This window comes from Maylandia zebra, linkage group LG17 (assembly GCF_041146795.1).
Source record: "Maylandia zebra isolate NMK-2024a linkage group LG17, Mzebra_GT3a, whole genome shotgun sequence".
Taxonomy (NCBI): Eukaryota; Metazoa; Chordata; class Actinopteri; order Cichliformes; family Cichlidae; genus Maylandia; species Maylandia zebra.
Window position 1 is genome coordinate 33,983,466 of NC_135183.1, and position 14,695 is coordinate 33,998,160.

The window sequence follows — 14,695 nt, forward strand, 5'->3', positions numbered from 1 at the left end:
ACTCTTTGCACATATGAATTCAAACCAATTAACTGGCAGTAAAATACCACTTTTTATTTATTTTTTTTCTTTTGGGAACCACACACAGAACCACAGTGCACCATGAATTTTCTTTACACATAGGCAGCGATATGTAAACTTAATTAAATGACGTCCTGCTACGGTGCTCTGGAAATTATCCACACATTTAAATAACACAGTAATAAATAAAGACTCTGATGGCAATACAGTGTCAGGTTAATGGACTTGCTTTACAGTACAGTGCAGTTATAATAGTGCAAAGATTAAGATGGAGGTTTGATGGTTTCGGACATGTGACAGCTACTCTTAAATGAAAAGGCTGCGAATTAGGAGCTGAATATTTTAAATACATTACTTTTCTTTTTTTGAGTTTATAACTTGGAACCAAAATATTAAATGCTTTGCTGAGTTGCCAAAAAATGGATTCAAAAACTTTGATTTCAGCATCGCACAAATGTCCATCTCCATACTGGTTAACCACACTTTGGCGAAAACGAAAAGTGCACTGCCTTTAGCGGCACTCTCAGTTCCTCCTGGAGTCGTGGGTGGCGACATTTTACCGTTAGCAAACAGAGGCAGTGCATTTTCACATGCTCCAGACAACACTACACTTTTTTAGTGAACAACACGAGTTTCGCTCCTTTCAAGTAGCTCTGTACACCGAAGCAGAGATCAGAATATTTTCATGGTAGCAAATCTAAAACTTCAAGTTCAGACATGATGAATGCGTGGAGCATCGGTCCTTTGGGTGTGACGAGGAGGTAACAGCCTGGGATGCGTTTTTTTTCCCCCCCTCTCCTTCACCACAGATGTGTTTCCCTGATCTCTGCTATCACCTGACTGGCCCTCTGCAACGCCTGTGGACAAATGTGAACAAGTATTGAAGCGACTGTACACTGGAGAAAACTTGAGCACTGCTCAAACGTAGGAACCTGTTACCTGTAGCATGTCAGCGGCTTCCTTACGCCGCTGGGCCATGTCTTCAGACTCGGTCAGCAGGTCGTTGAGGAGGCCAGATTTATACAGCTGGCCAACGAGCTCGCTCTGGAGGCTGTCCTTCACATGGTTGACCAGGAAGTGCATCACTGCCTTTGGCACGCTGCCGCAGAGAGAGAAAGAGGAAACAGACCGAACAGATGGTTGAGAACAAGGCGGCAAGATGGCCCGGCGATGGCGTCGTTTCCCCAGACGGAGGTGGCTCGACTTTGAACCGCCAGGTGGCCATGCCTGTCCGAGGACTGAGCTGTTTAAGCAGGAGCTAAATATGATGGATTTAATCTTCCTGAGCTTTAAAGGGCACTTTCTGCTCCCAAGAGGAAAGGGAGGCATTTTAAAGGACGGTGTTTACATGTCCTGTAGTGTCGGTCGCTGTGCTTTCCAAATTTCCACTGTGTCTACTGAAATTAATGTGTAGAAACAGGCCGCCAATACAGACGTCACATAAAACGTCACAGCAAAACACTTCTTTCTTAAAATTCTCACAGCTGCTCAAGTTTGGTGTGCAAAGGCGTATGATTTACATAATTTTCATCCTCATAAACCATTCAGTGACCCCCACCTTGTGCCCTGTGGACGGGGGTGCGTTTACAGCCTGATCCCAGAGATTAGAAATGTTTCATCACAGGATGACAGTAATCACTCAGAACAACTGATTTGTAGCGACCTTTCCCTCCTAGGGACAAAGCATGCACAAAATCAGCAGAACCACCGGATCACCTCAGTATAGTGGGGGAACCGCAATTTCCCATCACCAATGTCTGTATATAATTTCTTTTTTTTTTAAAAGGCTCATTAGTTTTCTAGAAGTGAATGTATAAATTTTACTCAGACAAGACTTTTTTAAAATCCATTTACTGGACTATTCACAAACAGATTACTGCTCATTTGGCGCACTACTGAGCATTTAAAGAGGCAGAGATATTATATGTGAGAGATTTAGTGAAAATAAGGTACAGTGCCTCTGGTTGCTAATAAAAATGATCCAACAAAGCGGCTCGCTGATGCATTTTAAATTCTGATTTCTGGACAACAATGGCGCTCGAGCAGACAAGGGGAATACTAGAAATGAGGCTTCAGCTGCACACACTGTTAGCAGATCTATCTTAGTGTTGGTTTTTGGTCTCTTTATGTAGGATTTGATGGCAATAAACAAAAGAGGAGCAGGTGGGAGGGCCTACCTGTCCTGGATGTTCTTGCGGACGATGAGGAAGTAAGACTTGATGAGGCGCTCGATGACCTCACAGTCCCGCTGCTCGCGTGACGACAGCTTCCTGGCAACAGGCACAGGCTGCAAAAGGGAAGAAAGAAGGGAAGGCTAGTGTTTTAATCCCTCAATAGACTGTCATGTTTAATACGAGCCACGCTGGAAGGCCAGTGTTAAGTTACCACATCTAGTAGGTTGACCGCTCCTTTAAGTGGGCTTCCGGGTCCTGAGCCTGGGGCTTCCTCCCCTTTCTTCAGCATGCCCCTCCAGCTTCCTGTGCCGTCCTGCTCCCCCTGAATCCCTGCAGGTGGGGCCTGGGAAAAAAAAAAAAAAAAGAATGATAAAAATGCTTTTCCACTATCTAGAACCCTTAATATCATTACAGTATGACATTTGCAGAAAGTGATGGTTAAAGTAGGACTCATATGCACTGCTAACACAAAACAGGCATGTTAAAAAAAAAAGAGACCGGATTAATCAAATTAAAGTTTATGTCTTTGTGCTGTTAATGAACAAGTTAGAGAGAAAACATGACAAAAGCCATGCCAAATGTTAACTTCAGACATCAATGGCAACACTATCAAAGCAGGTTAGCATGCTTATTAAGATTAAAAACAAAGCACACCTAAGGGGGATGCTTGGAAAAAGTGAAGCAATTTCAACACTGCTACAATTAAGATGAAGGGGGAACCCAGCCACGTCACAAACTAAGTAAGAGGAAAAGTCAAGGGGTCACCAAAGTCAGCACGCTTTATTCCCTGAGGAACATGAACTGTTAGCATAGCTTACAGAAAAAGAAAAAGAAAAGAAAGGAGGATTAATTAGATGGTACGCAGAGGTAGGATTATTCTCTACCTCAAAATGTCTGGAATCTAAAAACAAAAGACTGCACATACAGTATTAAGAGGTTAGAAAGGGAAAGAGAAAGAAATCTTTTTTTTTTTCTGTTAGACAAACTTTGGGTTCAACAGACTTCAGGGAACACAATAGTTGTCAGTGCAAGTCCACACAGGCTGAGGGAAAGCAAAATAAGAGCACGCCATTAGCAGACAAAGATCAGAGTGCATGCCAGCAGACCATGCCCATCATCCATCCATCGCTACCAGCAGCCCCGCAGCCAGCCAGGCACAGAGCCAGCAGGCTGCATGTGTGCCCACCTTGGCACCGTCCATCTCTGCTCCAGACGCAGGGGGCTCGCCAGACACCGCAGTTGGGCCGGCCGGGCCTTTGCCAACAGACTAGCATGAATACGAGAGCAGGAATGGAGGAGAGGAAGGAAAAAGAAAGCACTGAGAAGAAATGTGGAAAGACAGAAGAAAAGGAGGCTGGCTGTCGTAAGCTGAGGCAAGAGGAGAGAAGAGATGTGGGATAAAATTCCTTGATGGAAACTATCCGAAGCATTTGCTTCACGGATCATCATTCAGCAGTGCTCCGAGTGATTAACGCCACACAAGTCTCCTTTATACTGGGACTCTGCAGCCTGCGACCAAATGTTACAACACATGAGCTACGGTTATATTTGACAACACAGTCGCTCTCTTTTACCTTATCCCTGGGAACTGCAGCGGGCATCTCCCTCATCCTGTTTCTCCTTTGCTCCTAGAAACATACAAAAACACACGTCTGAACAGTTGATGGTTTTTGACACTTCTTAGAAAGAAAAAAAAAATATGGAAAATAATTTACTGGCAAGAAGATTAGAGAAAAAAAAAAAAAAAGGGGGGTTCGGTCTTAAACCAACCACTTTGCTCATTTCAAACACATTTCATCATGTAGCACTGTTAGTTATTCTGTTTATAATATAAATAATTTAATAGACATGAAGGAAAAACTCAAATGACTAAATTAGAAAAACATATTTACCAAAGTTCACAAAGAGTCATATTGAAAACACAAGTGACCAGTATTCAAAACCCTGTGCATGAAATTATTTGGGTAATAAGTGAGTTTTGAACAGAGCTGGATCACCCGATCCTGCTCTATATCACTTGAACTAAAATGCAATTAAATATCACCAACAGGGGTTCAGTGTAATCAGTTGCTTCTTAATTTCCAAATACTGCCTCCATCATTTTGCTTCCATGCACTTTATTTTCTATATCTAATGTGTTTATTGTTTCCACGTGAGTACGAACCTCTATGTTGTTATTCATGACCCCACATGCGTCTGCAAAGTCCGGGTGTTTGGTGTTGATATAGGCCAGCTCGATTGCAACCAAGTTGTGAACCTGCGGCGAGAATAAAACAGCTTAAAGTGGTTGTACTTGCCGCTAAAACCCAGCCGCAGGAGATAAATGCACACGTGCAAAGAGAAGTGAAGGCGCCGGTACCATCTCGTTGGTGATGGGCAGTCTCTTTCTCAGGAGGGAGGTGACCACTTCTACGATGGCCTCGTGCAGCTTAGGGAATCTCTGCAGCTCCTGCGGGGTGAAGCGGCACGAACGTTAATGATTGCACGCGAGCAAAGGCGAGCTGAGTGCACGCCGGGCCTGTTAGCTACCTGTGTGCTGTAGTTGCTGCAGTGCTGGATGATCCTCTGCATCTCCTCGTGGACCAGCTCCACGCAGCGCAGACTGGGTTCCTCCAGGCGTTTCACCTGCTTCTTTACCAGCAGCTCGAAGGAAACCTCTGGCACGAACAGGGAAGGTCGAGGGCCCTATTGCGGGGAGGCAGGGGAGGAAGTGCAGGTCAGCAACGTGTGCTGAACAGATAAGTTGTATGACAGATAAAGTGTTTTTCATCATGTTTTACAACAGACTACTGAACGCAGGTGTGAGAGGACAAGCTGCAGTGATGCTAATGACATCATGCGACAGCTGACGACTCACTGTGGCGTTCCTTATGGCCGTTAGGATATCTATGGTGCTCAGTCCCCCCAGAGGATCCACAGACTCCAGCGTCCTACCGAAGGTCTCGTGGAATATGTAACAAATTCTGGCTCCACCGCACCTGAAAAATAGCAGCGGGGGGATATTAGCTGTGATGTGAACCCCATGGCCTCCGCTCCTGTCAGCTCTTCCCTCGCAGAGGCTGTGCGTGCCTCAACTTACAATTTGGATCATATTAAATGATGAAACCAATGCAGCTGTTTTGCTCATTTCTCCCTGCACCGCATCAACAGCGTCACCATGTGGCAGGTCGGAGGAGTGGCACAGAGACTACTACTCACAGCTCTGCCGTCTCGATGTATTTGGCCGTGCCCTCGATGGTGTTGCAGTACTCTGTGGCAAACTTGGTGATGAGCTGGAGCAAGGTGGCACTTTGGTCCTCCACAGGTTCCCCGTAGCTGCTGAGCAGGGACTGGTACTGTGCTGCCAGGACGTTGATCCGTGTCTTCAGCTCAGGGAGACAGTCTCGAATGTGATGCATCAGTAGCCTGATATTACAACAGCAAAGGGCAGAGCATTACCTTTTCTAGGACGGACAATAGCAACATGCGCTGATGCCTGTAATTAATGCCAGGGCTGCTCCATATCTATGCAGACAGCATCTTCACAGAGGAAGCACTACTTGGGCATTTTCTAGTATATATGACAATGATCACATTCTGCAAACAAACGCAAACTAATCGCTGGTGTTAACAAACAAAAAGCCTCATCTAGCCTAAGTAACACAAAGTAAACAACACTATATACTCTTAAACGCTGCCCTTCAAACCACCATTTTTTTGTCTCTACACATTATGACCAAACATCACCCTGGTTCTGATGCCATTAATTGAGGATTCAAGTCAATGGTCTAACTCCAGAGTACATCAGTAGTGAATCTACAGATGCCGCCTCATATCCAGGGACATACTCAGAGGGAGAGACACGAGGAGGCTCTCACCCTCTATAAATCTGAAAATCACATTTCAATACACAGGTAAATAAAAACAACCTCCATCTGCAATATTAAAGTGATATACACATTAATACATCACTATTATCCAGTAATATAACCTAAATGATTCTGACAAGGCTCTGTCTGCATATTAGTAGTTTAATTTTAGGTCTGCAAGGCATCTTATGTAACACTAAGAACTGTGTGTTTGCCATTTTGGGTCTGACGCTGTGGAACACTCTCCCCCTGGAGCCTGGGAGTCTTCTGGGTGTTTTAAGTATCACCTGAAGCCCTGGAACTTTTGTGCTGGAGGTACACATTTTTAATTTGCAATGACTTTAACTGTCTTTGCATTTTAATCTGTTTCCTTTTGTAATTTGGTCTTTACTTCTTTCTACATTCATGTGAAGTAACATGTGTAATATATAAGCAGCCCACTGCTTCTGTCAGTCTATGTAATAAAGCTACTTTTAAATTACCCCAAGCATCATTTACACTTCTTGTTTTTATTTTTAGAACTAATTTTCATATGGCCACATACAGGACAGGCCCGAGAACAGAATCATCTCCAATAGGCCAATATCAGCCAACAGATACATCATCTGGGCTCTACTTCACCAACTAGCTTTTGAATGGTGCTCGATAAAGAAAATGCAACTTTCTATCATCGTCTCAGTGTGATTTAGACATTAAAGTCTAAATCATCAGGGTGCCGTTACTTTTACCTGTTTAGGGTTCTGGCCAGGTACTTGGTTCCATTTCTGTTGGCAAGTGATGGATATTTCTTCTGCAGGAAAGCGTGTTCATCACGAATTGCATCAGCCACAGACTTTTTATTGTTGATGTCCAGCTGGCTCCTAAAAGTTCAAACGTACCAAAAAAAGAAAAAGGAAAAAACAAAACAAAACAGACATTTACGAGAAAATGTCTGTTTTACGGTACTTTCTCGTATTTTTCCCAGAAGTCTAATGGTGATTGATGTGCACAAAGACTGAAACGTTTTTATTAAATCTTCCCCCTCGATGGCACGACAGTGATAAAGGAAAACAAACAATAGATCCTGACATTAGCCTTTACTAGGAGCATTAAAAATTGATGTGGCACTCCTCTCTCGACATCTCCACTGAGCTATTCATCTCTGATATGAAATCATACTCATTATGAGTAGCGGTTTGTGTGATGTTTGTGAGACCTGTTGACTACTCCGATTATGCCGAGTTTGACAGGGATCACTCTGCCCAGCAGTACATCCATAGCGTCGGTACCAGCGTCCATCAGGTCCAGCTTGGTCACCACAGCCAATGTCCTCCTGCCTGATGAATTACAGTCATTCGCAAAGGGCACCATAACCCACTGCCACTAGATTACACCTTTAAAATACTCCTTATTTTACTAGTTTTAGAACATGGCTCCCATTTGGTTTTTCTTACCATCTGGGTCGACTTCCCGGGCCACCTTGAGGGCCTCCGAGGTAGCCATGTCTGTGTTAGCCGCCGTGACAGCCAGGATAATGCAGTTGGGGTTAGAGATGTGCTTCAGGATTAAATCTCTTATCTGAATCTCGATGTCCTTAGGCTGATCACCCACAGGCACCTGAAAGGAGCAATTCCAATTACAAGCAAAGACACAGCACCCGTTGTTTTGAGTCAGACAACAAAGTAGGAACTTTGTCAAATTAACACGTCCAACCAGAGGGGACCAACTAATGAGGCTAGAATCAAAGCCTGGATACCCTGAGGCTTTCATAGCACACGGTTGAAAAACATTAATTCCCAGCCATCTACAAATATGAAATACACAAAAGCATTGACCAGATGGAGAAATGAACATTGCTGACCAGGCTTATAAGGTAAAGCTTTTTTTAAGGCATTTTAGTGCTCTTTAATGAATAAAACTTTTAAGAAAGGAGGTGTTGTACAATTAATTTCCCTTGGGGTGCACGATGATCAAAGACTTGTCTTGGGGAGCTGGAGCAAATGTTACCTTAGTGATTCCTGGCAGATCAACCAGTGTGAGGTTAACGACATGAGGAGAGAAAATCTTCAGATGAATGGGTTCATCGCTGATTCCCTGCAGAGGGACAAGAAAAGAGGAAAGTGGAGAGTGGATTTAATAGCTTAGTAACTTAGAACTGGGGGGGTCACTGACCCTCTAGAGTCACTGACCTAAACCAGAGTTACACTTTCACTTGCCGTTTTCAAAGCATTTAGTTTAAAAGTTGTGCTGCAGCTGGATTATTTTAATTCTCTGTTTTTATTACTGTATGTACGGCCTGCTAACTATCTTTGCATCAACGCCAGCAAGACAAAGGAGCTGGAGATTGACTTCAGCAAGAAGCCACCAGTGAACATCCAGGGTTTGGACATTGAAACGGTGGAGGAGTACAAATACCTGGAAGTTCACCTCAATAACAAACTGGACTGGTCCACGAACACAAATGACGACTTAGACCCTTATTGTAGGGTCTAAGTCGTCTCCACCTGCTACGGTGGCTGAGATCCTTCGGGTGAACAGGACACTCCTAAGGATGTTTTACGACACTGTGGTAGCGTCTGCTATCTTTTATCCTGTGGTCTGCTGGAGTGATGGAATGGCAGAGAGGGACAGGGGGAAACTCAACAAACTGATCAGGAGGGCCAGCTCTGTCCTGGACTGTCCGCTGGAGTCCATCGAGCAGGTTGGGGAGTAGAGGATCTTGTCTAAGCTATAATCCATCATGGACAACACCTCCCACCCCCTGCATGAGACCGTACGAGCACTGAGCAGCTCGTTCAACAGTAGACTTTTTACACCCACAGTGTAGGAAGGAGCGCTACCGCAGGTCATTCTTACCAGCAGCTGTCAGACTCTATAACACAGTTTAACATCCTTTTGGTTATCTTGTACAGTACATTTTATTCATATCTCCGTACAATTTTTTTCTATACATTGTTACCTGTATATACAAACTTCAGTTGCTTATGTATATAGGATCACTTTGTGTCTTCCTTTTATATTTCCCGCTGCTATAAGAGCTGTGTAACACCCAAATTTCTCATCTGTGGGATAACAAAGGTTTATTCTATTCTGTTCTATTCTAACTCCTAGTTTGACTGTAGGTGGCCCACAGTTTAAAGTTGGGTTTCTGACAAGCAAAATAAGGAAGAAATATCCTATAATGATTTTATCCTCAATGACCCCACGGGCTTTAGAAAATGTTCAACCCTCATCTCACCTTATTATTCCCAGATATTCGCTCGGTTTCATTCTCAATTTCTTGCCTGATTTCATCAAAATCGGTGTAGATCTGTAAAGAAAAACCACAACAACAATATCACAACAAGTATGGCTCAGCAGACTGAATTCTTTTTAGTATCACAATAACACATACCTTATTTTTAGTGTGTAGAAATTTGCCCCACTCTTCAGTGTCTCTGCCTGTGAACCAGAATAAAAACATTCTTAAAGCAGGTCGACACAGGTGCTGGCTATTAAAGAAGCTACTCTGCGCGGGAGCCTGAGCGTGATGGCGGTTAATGCGAGGACTGATGCCTGGTGACATTTACTGGTGTGGTGAATAAAAGCAGCTGGAATCACAGGTAGTGCTTTTGAGGAGGAGGAGGGGGTAGAGCTAAGAAGGTGATGTAGGTTACTAAACATTAAGACACCTGTACAATGCACCTCCTTGAAGTACAGTGCTTTTCACACCATGACATCTGCAAGTTGTTTGAAAGACAGTGATAGAGACAGGATTTTAAAACTGGGGCAGGGAATCTTTCACACAGGATACTAAAGATTACAAGGATGTGTTTGCGTTCCCCCTTGTGTGTGTGTGTGTGTGTGTGTGTGTGTGTGTGTGTGTGTGTGTGTGTGTGTGTGTGTGTGTGTGTGTGTGTTTAAAGACCAAAAAGGGTTATTACAGTTCATAGTACATACCACCTTCATCATGTTTCCTTGTGTCTCCAGGATCCACGTGGACTAGCTGGAGGATTAGAGGTCTCCTGGTTACAATGCCAGTCCCACGGGGCAGCAAGTCCCTGCCCACCAGGCTCTCCAACACAGAGCTCTTTCCACTACTCTGCAGGCAGAAGTGCATCAAAAAAAAGATATGAGTTAAAGCACCAGAGAGTTGGCTTGTTATAGTTCAGTTTTATTGTTTAAAGGGGACCTATTATGCCCTTTTCCAACCCCATTTTTAAATTCTTGGTAGCTTTACAGCTTTATATCATTCACAATTTATCCTTATTTAGCCTATACAGGGCCTTAATGTAGCTCTTCAGTTCATCTACTGTCTGAAACAAGCAGTTTTAGCTCCCCTCTCTTTAAGGCCAATCTCCTGACTGGCTGCACCTTGCAAACAAAAGATTTGAATATCAGGTCAGTGAGGCAGCAGGAAATGGAGCATTTAACCAGGAAATTTGGTTCATCCAGTCTACCTGTACATACAACCTTGTTATTTGGAACTTCCTCTTTTAGCACAAGCTTGTATGTAGTAGCAGCTTATAATCGGTAAGAATGTTTACTTTTAGTTCATTCTTTGATAGCTTAGGTGTCTTTTTTTAGTTATTTGTGATGGGTAAGATTTACGAATTTCAAACACATATGGAACCAGGGGTTTAAAATATTTTTTTAGCAAACTACCTCTACCTCTTCCTCGGGCTATGTCCTAGTTTTAGTCTACAGAAGCTAGATGAGGATGTGGAGATAATTAATGGTGATCAAAATAGACTTAATTGCTCTCGTTAGGTCAGACTCTGCGTATCTGTTTATTAGCTGTCAAAAAGAAGAAGTGACAATTTAGCAGAACTCCCAGACACGGCCTTTGCGTCATTTTGATATGCGAATCGGTATCACGGTGCAGTAAATGCTACTCTCTTAGTCCTCCTACATACATGTATATCATTAAAACAAGGTTATCTGGCTAGCATGACAGCCTGCTGAGCAAAATGCACCCAGTCAGCCTTTTACCTGAGTCCCCACTACTGCAATCTGCGGCAGCTGGATAATATCCGCCCCTACTGTGTTGAACACATCCTGGAGCTTGTTTATGACGGGTATAAGAGCCTCCATGCTCGTGAATGCTGAATTAACCTAATAAACCCGTATTTCTTCCGTGATGGAGCCAAAGTCATTCAATGTCCCTCCGACACCACCATTGCAACAACACCCACCAGACGGCTGAGAGATTTTGTGGGGTGCTGGGAGTTGTAGTTCTCCAATGTTCGAAAACGTATGGCTCAGGATAAGGAAAAGACTACATCATATAGACGCTGAAAATGACGCCACAATTAGTTGTCTTGCGCATGCGTAGACGTTTTGTTGATAAAAAGCTAGCTTCATTCGCCAAGAAACTCGGCTACTTCCCCCCTCCTAACTTTGACCTGCCTGCATGCTTTTGTACCATTGAGTTAGTTTGCTTACCTCTAGTGTCTTCAGTATTTCATCATGCTGCAGTTCCTGGTAAGTTTTATATTTGTATTATTTTCCTTAAAAGTTGACGTCTGTTGCGAAGCTAGCCGAGTTAAAAATGTTAGCATTATGCTAACCGTGCAGCTAGTGCTGCTAGTTTGGATTGAAATTGAAACTGAGTTTCATGATTAGGAATAAATGTCACTGTCAACCACCACAAAGAATCTATCCATCTATCCATCCATCCCATGGTAGTTGTCAGTGCAAGTCAAATCCACTTTATTAATTTATCATCAAGAAGTGTAAACTTTGAAGTTTGCCAGATTTCTGCTCTAGAGCATTCACAATGCCACAATCATCCAGCAAAATCACCCAAGGTCAGACCGTGCAGTGCTTAGAGAAACTGGAATTACTCAGGGGAGGGCTGATGATCTGGGCTTGTTTTGCAGCCACAGTACCTGGAAGCGTGAAGTCATTGAGTACGTGAACTCCTCTCTAAAGTAGTCTATAGTGAAGGGTGAGGCCATCGTTCCGACATCTCATCCTCGGCCAAAATTGTGTTATTTAACAAGGCAATGATCCCGATTACAGTAGCGAATCTACAACAGAATTACTCAATGTGATGAAATGGCCCAGTTAAAGTCTAGCCTGATTAAAATGCGGTGATGGTACCTTAAGAGAGCTGTGAACAAACGATTGTCAGCAAACCTCAATAAAGTGAAGCAACGCTGTGACGAGGAGTGGGCTAAAATTCCTCTACAACGATGTGACAGACTGATAAAGTAATACAGAATACAAGGCTATTGAATGGGGTGTGCTTAGTTTTTCACAGAACGTTGTGGAATCCTGTGAAATTGTTGTTGTTTTTTTCACACTAGTTTAAAGGGTTTTAATGAACTTTGTTTTTCTTCCAGGCTGGCTTCACCTTGGGAAATGTTGTGGGGATGTATCTCGCTCAGAACTATGAAGTAAGTGTGTTTTGTGACTTGCAAACAATTTTTTTTTTTTTTTTCCAATGATTTAGTGAAAATGTCACTTTAACCCATGTGCTCCACTAACCCCAAACCAAAACGTATCTGGTGTGAATAGATGCTGGCTGGAGCCTTTTATTCCTTCAGTGACTGATGTGTGAAACTGCAGTTTTGTAAGGTCGTTGCCTTTATCTATGTATAGAAACGCATCCTGACTGAGCTATTAAAACACAAACACGGTATATGTGCACATTTCAAGTTTTTGCATTCTTTGTGTTTCTTGAATGTCTTTTTTGAACAACCAGAACATCTCAGTTGGATTATGATCTGGACTCTGGTTGGTTTACTTGTGGGATTTGGGTTATTGTCTCTACACTTTTTTTTTTTTTTTTTTTTTCTTTTTCTTGATACAATTTTAAATTTATTGTTCCCTAAAAGCAGCTTTAAACCATGTTGTTCCCTTCAGTGTGTTGGTGTGCAGTGCAAGTTGTGCAATATTTCAAAGATTTCCATCATTACCATTCCTTGTTGTAAATGGTCCGTATTTAATTGTCTGTAACCAGACTTTGAATGTCTTTATTTACATCTACAATCTGTCAAGTTCAATTTCTATAGTACATTTTAAACGACCTCAATTGATCAAAATGACCAAGGTGCTGTAAAAGTTATGACTTGAGATGATCGTAACACATTTTCTGAGTAATCTTTGTTGTTCCAAAGGGTTCAAATATTTTCTTGCAACTGCATGTTCAGTGCCACTTTCTGCAGTCCTGGCTGTATCTATTATTTCCCACCTTTGTAAGATGGCTACAATAGATATTTAAGTTTGAAGCTTACAGCAAAAATCTGAATGTTGTATTTTTTTTTTTTTTTTATGAAAAATGTACTTTAGATCAGTTAATTTACACTACATTAGTTTTAGTTTGGTGCCTCTAACAAACCACAACCTATACATTTCTCAGACTTTATTACTGGTAGTTGTAATTTGTATCTTTCTCCTCTAGGTGCCCAACATAGCCAAGAAAATCGAAGCTTTTAAGAAAGATGTGGAAGCCAAGAAGAAGCCCCCAGAGTGAGCAAAGTGGGACCGTGTTGCAAGCAAGAATGGACATCCTCTGCAGAGAAACTATTTATTTTAAAGGCTTATTTTGATGTCATGGTTGTACACTTGATAAGAGTTGACCATGTTACATGTATATGAAAATAAGCCGTGCCTGGAACAGTGTTCTTCCTTTAGTTTTAGAAGCATACTCTTTGTAAACTGTTTTCTAAGGTAAATAGTGCAAAGACTGGATTTAAAGAATATTACAAAAAAACTAATGGGATCATTTTAATTCCAGTTTCATGGTACTGCTGGTTGACCATTTTTGTTATGCACTCAAGCTATTCAATATGTCCACAGATTTTAGAGTTAAAGTTAATAAAGATTTTCCTTCACACACCTCACAATAACTGCCAAAGTTTTTATTGTTGTTGTACAAACATTCTGAACCATACAATAAAGGTGAATATAGTGAAGTCTCATGCAGTAAGTTTTACTAGAATTAATTATTTACTGCCTCAAACTGTCATCTCAAATCCATCCAGTAGGTGTCACCATTGGAAGGCAGTTAAAATTCTCTTTGGCAAAATTTATGATTCAGTTTTTCTTTCGTTTTGTCCCCTTCTTTTTCTTCTTTGAATTTGGCCACCCAAATCCTCTGAACTCCAGGCAGTCTGCTGCATTGTGAGCAATGTAGTAGATATTCTCCATGGCTGCTGGGCTGAGGATGTCCACCTCGGTTGTGGTGACTTTGGCACTACATGAGGACCTCTTTTTAGGTGTCTTTGGGCTCATAGTCTTCTTGGCTGACTTGGAACTGTGGGATCTTGATTTCCTGGTGGGCTTTGGAGAAAATACGTGGTTTAATCACTCATCTATAAATATGTCTTTTTTTTTTTTTACTTTTTACTTTACCATAGCGAATGTCAATCTTGCTTCAGTAAGTGATCAGATTTTCATCTGTAAAACAAGAAATCAGGTTTTTCTCTGCCAAAAAAGATTTAAAGTTTTTAGGACAAAGTGCCTAAAATGATAATAAAATACAATCATTTCATACCAGCTCTCGCCTTGGCACTTTAAGTGGCACTCGAATGGCTTCAGCGGTGACAGTGATACCCCATCTGTTTACATCCTGTTGTCGTAGAAACAGACTGGACTTGCTCATGTATGAAGGGGGTTGGCCTTCCACCGGAGCTTAAATTCTTTTGCTGTATCTGAGACACAGCTGGGCATCAAACAGCACACACC

At 42.3% G+C, this 14,695-nt stretch overlaps 3 protein-coding genes across 5 annotated transcripts; 1 reads left to right on the forward strand and 2 right to left on the reverse strand.

Annotated features, from left to right (window-relative positions):
- Positions 1–14: 14 nt before the first annotated feature.
- LOC101471206 (dynamin-1-like protein) lies at positions 15–11,253 on the reverse strand. Of its 3 annotated transcripts, none has more exons than XM_076875898.1 (19): positions 10,994–11,253; positions 9,965–10,103; positions 9,417–9,463; positions 9,261–9,332; positions 8,030–8,116; positions 7,477–7,639; positions 7,239–7,359; positions 6,772–6,903; positions 5,394–5,600; positions 5,053–5,173; positions 4,725–4,880; positions 4,555–4,644; positions 4,360–4,452; positions 3,770–3,823; positions 3,382–3,462; positions 2,407–2,538; positions 2,199–2,308; positions 961–1,120; positions 15–878 (listed from the first exon to the last, which is right to left on the reverse strand). In XM_076875898.1, the coding sequence occupies exons 1-19, from the start codon at positions 11,093–11,095 to the stop codon at positions 822–824; spliced, it is 2,124 nt and encodes a 707-aa protein (XP_076732013.1). In that variant the 5' UTR covers positions 11,096–11,253; the 3' UTR covers positions 15–821. The 3 variants fall into 3 exon arrangements, with proteins under 3 accessions (XP_076732013.1, XP_076732012.1, XP_076732014.1); XM_076875897.1 differs by having other exon boundaries at positions 9,962–10,103; positions 10,994–11,252; XM_076875899.1 differs by lacking the exon at positions 3,382–3,462 and having other exon boundaries at positions 9,962–10,103; positions 10,994–11,252.
- A 73-nt stretch (positions 11,254–11,326) lies between these two features.
- On the forward strand, positions 11,327–13,923 carry stmp1 (short transmembrane mitochondrial protein 1). Its single transcript, XM_004560833.5, has 3 exons — positions 11,327–11,485; positions 12,349–12,402; positions 13,410–13,923. Exons 1-3 carry the CDS (start codon positions 11,471–11,473, stop codon positions 13,479–13,481), a joined length of 141 nt encoding a protein of 46 aa, XP_004560890.1. The 5' UTR covers positions 11,327–11,470; the 3' UTR covers positions 13,482–13,923.
- On the reverse strand, positions 13,631–14,640 carry smkr1 (small lysine rich protein 1). Its single transcript, XM_012921748.5, has 2 exons — positions 14,505–14,640; positions 13,631–14,290 (listed from the first exon to the last, which is right to left on the reverse strand). The coding sequence occupies exons 1-2, from the start codon at positions 14,610–14,612 to the stop codon at positions 14,045–14,047; spliced, it is 354 nt and encodes a 117-aa protein (XP_012777202.1). The 5' UTR covers positions 14,613–14,640; the 3' UTR covers positions 13,631–14,044.
- Between the last annotated feature and the right edge of the window lie 55 nt (positions 14,641–14,695).

Excerpts from the sequence above, each read along its gene's own strand:
- stmp1 (XM_004560833.5), top strand. Across the intron at positions 12,403-13,409 it reads ATCTCGCTCAGAACTATGAA|GTGCCCAACATAGCCAAGAA; the intron begins GTAAGTGTGTTT and ends TTTCTCCTCTAG.
- LOC101471206 (XM_076875897.1), bottom strand. The coding sequence starts at position 11,095 with ATGGAGGCTCTTATACCCGTCATAAACAAGCTCCAGGATGTGTTCAAC. Across the intron at positions 7,640-8,029 it reads ATCTGCCAGGAATCACTAAG|GTGCCTGTGGGTGATCAGCC; the intron begins GTAACATTTGCT and ends TGCTCCTTTCAG. Across the intron at positions 4,453-4,554 it reads TGCCCATCACCAACGAGATG|GTTCACAACTTGGTTGCAAT; the intron begins GTACCGGCGCCT and ends TTCTCGCCGCAG.
- smkr1 (XM_012921748.5), bottom strand. The coding sequence starts at position 14,612 with ATGAGCAAGTCCAGTCTGTTTCTACGACAACAGGATGTAAACAGATGG. Across the intron at positions 14,291-14,504 it reads AAGTGCCAAGGCGAGAGCTG|CCCACCAGGAAATCAAGATC; the intron begins GTATGAAATGAT and ends TTTTCTCCAAAG.